The following is a 3,630-nucleotide window of genomic DNA, read 5'->3' as shown; positions in this document are numbered from 1 at the left end:
TGGAGCCAACAGAGTCCGATGCAAATCAAACACTCCGACCGGACTGAGTCAGAAAAACCGTCTGACCGGACCAGTCAGCACCAAGTCAAACAGGCCCTAAGTAGAATTCCCTGAAGGACAGGTTAGTCCACCGTTCATCCCAACTATGGAAATGGTATCTGGTATTTTCTCTCATATCCTTGGTTGTCTCTAGAATCATGTAACTTTCTACTACCTCCATCCTCATGCATATTTATACAAACATGCAAGATCACCTAATAAGGAATATTTTAATATGATTTCATAAAAAATCTCTTCCTTTAATCACTAATGACAACATATAAGTTGTCATGATATCTGCACAAGTTTAGACTCTTTAGACTTCCATCGTCCTTATCATACTAATCACCAATTATACTCAGAATCAGTGGCGGATCCAGACAAAAAATATTACCGGGGTCCATCATATAAAAAAATTAAACAAAAATTTGAAAGTAGAAAAAATCTGAAATTTTGCGATTTTTTGGGGGGTTTTCCTGTTAAAAATAAAATATGTTTTTTCAGCCAAAGTGGGTGCCAAAAGGATAATTTCAGCTGGATTTTTAAGGGCTGTTTTAGTAAAATGGGGGTTAAAATCGGCTTTCAAGTTTTTAAGGGGGGTCCATGGACCCCCCTTATAATACACTGGTCAGCCAATGCTCAGAATAACAACAGAAAAAACACAATTACTCCTGCTATACAGATTTTGAGCATATTTTTTTTACCAAAACAGATTACGTTTAATGTGAACTGGATTATTTCTAACCTTGAAACTGATACAAATTTGTTAAGATATCTGATGTTATATAGCAAAGGTTACAAAGGGATTAAGATGGTGCCAGTTTTCTAAATTACTAGCAAAATCAATATCTTAAGGCCAATGGGTTTGACATAAAAAGTCAAAATTTCTGATGTCCAAATAAAAGTGTCATAGTTTCTTGGATTAAAGTCCGAATTGTACACAATTTAGTTATGTTTTCTAGTAATTCTTTCAACAATGCACAAGTTCACTAGAAGCCAATATGAACGAAAACTACAAAATGACAACGAAAAAGAAAACACTAAGAAGTAGTGCAACAAAGATAAAATAATACAGTAGCAACAAATATACCTAGCAACTTAATGGTAAAAGTTCTACAAAAAACGAAAAATTATTCAACTACTGCAGCTATAGTTTATTCTTCTTTCAGTACTAGTTTTGCCGTTAGTTCAATATTGAAATAATCTTATCACCAAACGAAAAACAAACAAGTCTCATAATTAATTTTCCTAATACTTTTGGATAATTATTGAAAAAAAAAAATACAGAAATTGAAATCTTACTTTTTAAGGAATATTGCATTTATAAAAATAAAAAAACTAAAAGAATTTGTGATGTTTATAGCTATCATAAGAGATGGGACGTAATATCTATAAAATCCAGACAGGGATACAACTCATACAAGTCGTAGAACCCTCTTTCACATTTGATAAGAAACAATGATTATAATAACCTTATTAAAAAAAATAACCACATATGATGTGAAAGGAGATGACATACCTGTTTTACTTCCCCACATATATTGTCAAATTTGATGGGCCGGAAGTTGTCTTAAGATCTGTAATCTTCGGACATGATATGATATGAAGTCTTTTAAGGCAGGGGAGGTGTGGTAAGACCTCTGAAAATGATTCCACATCTGTAAAAGCATTGATTGCTAGAGAAACCAGAGATGGTGGAAGAAGAAAAGTTGAAGATGATGATGTAGTAGTAGGATTCCTCACATTGTCTGACACTGAAAATGAATCTACTCCTAGATTTTTTCCATATAACTCTAGTTCAACTAGTGAGGTTGGAAAATTCTGTGGGCCCCACTTTGACATGGGCTTATTTAAGCCACCTATCCTTAATTTGCTTAAATTAGGAGGCCACACCCCACAAGGGAAGGAGTAGTCTACACTTGGACAACCATACATAAACATTAGCTCCAAAGATGTGAGAATTTGAAAATGCTCATGAGAATATGACTTTAGATTCTTGCAATTATTGATGAAAAGATATGTTAGGCGAGACATGGAGAGAAAACGAAAATCTTTGACTGGAATGGGTTTGGGTTGTAATTGTATGTTATCACAATCACCGACCATCAATTCAGTAAGAGGGGATGAGTGCTCCTGCACTGCTGAGAAGGTCAAGGATGTCATTGAACCACAATTAGTTATCTCCAACCTCTCAACACTATTTGGACAATTGTAACTCTCCAGTGCATCACAATAACAAAGTTCCACTCGTTTAAGAGATTCCATGTTTATCCCAAAATTATCCTCTTTCTTAGCTGATGAAACCAAGTTTTTACACCACCTTACTTCCATCTTTTGTAAGCTCACAAGTCTATTGTATGCATCTGATTCTTGTTCCCACAAGTACCTCAGATCATCACAATTTTTAATATAAAGATCTTCAAGTGCCCTAAGATGCATTAAAACTTCTCCATGTAGTTGAGTAAGTCCTTTGACATTTAACATTTTTAACTCAACAAGTGATGAGGACAAACCAACCATGCTTCTTAACACTGCTTCGGAACATTCTTGTATATATAAAACCCGAAGTGAAGGTATCAATCCGATTGACACTTCAGCTAGTTCTGGACAATTTATTAAATACATCCGATGAAGACGAGGAAATGATCTAGAAGTCCTATGGTCATCACCACTATTAATCGACCATCTCTGCCAACCTTTCATATCTTTAAATGTCAGAACTTCAAGTGATGGAAATGCAATGCCATGAAAAGCAGTAGTTTCATGATTTAGCACCACCAAATCAATATGTCGGTTAACCACACACGCTCCATTGATCAATGATAAGCTTACGAGAAACCCATTGCCATCCTTCTTTGGTCCCATATTAGTGTGCCAGTTAACCACACACGCTCCACTAACGACCAACAAGGCGCAATGTGCAATTTCATGATTTAGCACCAATTCTACATTTTTCCTAAAGTAACTAAGATTTGGGAATTTGTAAAAGTGTTTAGTTACTTCGTATTTCATTATATTTATAATGGAAGGTTGTGTCTTATCCTACCCGTTCGGCTAATGACCCTACACTAGTCAAGAGTGAGGTGGGTAAGAGTGGATACCCAATGACGGTAATTTATAGGCCGCTTTCTTAAACTCCCCTTACAGACCAGCTTCGTGAATGAGGCATACTAACAGTAAGACTAACTCTTAACTCATACATATATAATATTAGACTATTAATTTTATATAGTATAAGGGTGTATTTTACACTATTAAAATATTAGGTGATTTAATCTATTAGTAACTTTTAATTTGATTAATCTTAAACCATATTATTCTGGATTCATTAATTTTCCCTTTTAATTAAACACTTAACTAATTTAATAAAACCATAAGGGTGTAATTTGAACTTTTCAAAACACTAGGGTTCTAGAATTTAATATTTCAAATTAATACCTTTTAATTAAATTATAAATTCCAAAACTTGAGGGCAAAATTTAAAACTTTTCAAAATATCTTTTAGATCAAATTTGAAAACTAATTAAATATCATATAACTAATAATTATCACATAATTTGACCTAATCCATTTTTTTTTCTTACAAGATAA

At 33.7% G+C, this 3,630-nt stretch overlaps 1 protein-coding gene across 1 annotated transcript; it reads right to left on the bottom strand.

Annotated features, from left to right (window-relative positions):
- Positions 1-1,563: 1,563 nt before the first annotated feature.
- On the bottom strand, positions 1,564-2,559 carry LOC145126509 (uncharacterized). Its single transcript, XM_079061871.1, has one exon. The coding sequence runs from the start codon at positions 2,557-2,559 to the stop codon at positions 1,564-1,566; it is 996 nt and encodes a 331-aa protein (XP_078917997.1).
- Between the last annotated feature and the right edge of the window lie 1,071 nt (positions 2,560-3,630).

This window comes from Lactuca virosa, chromosome 1 (genome assembly GCF_052849685.1).
Source record: "Lactuca virosa cultivar CGN04683 chromosome 1, Lactuca_virosa_CGN04683_v6, whole genome shotgun sequence".
In the NCBI taxonomy this organism is placed as follows: Eukaryota; Viridiplantae; Streptophyta; class Magnoliopsida; order Asterales; family Asteraceae; genus Lactuca; species Lactuca virosa.
Note: the sequence above shows the minus strand (reverse complement) of the source record. Positions and strands in the feature narration are given on the sequence as shown.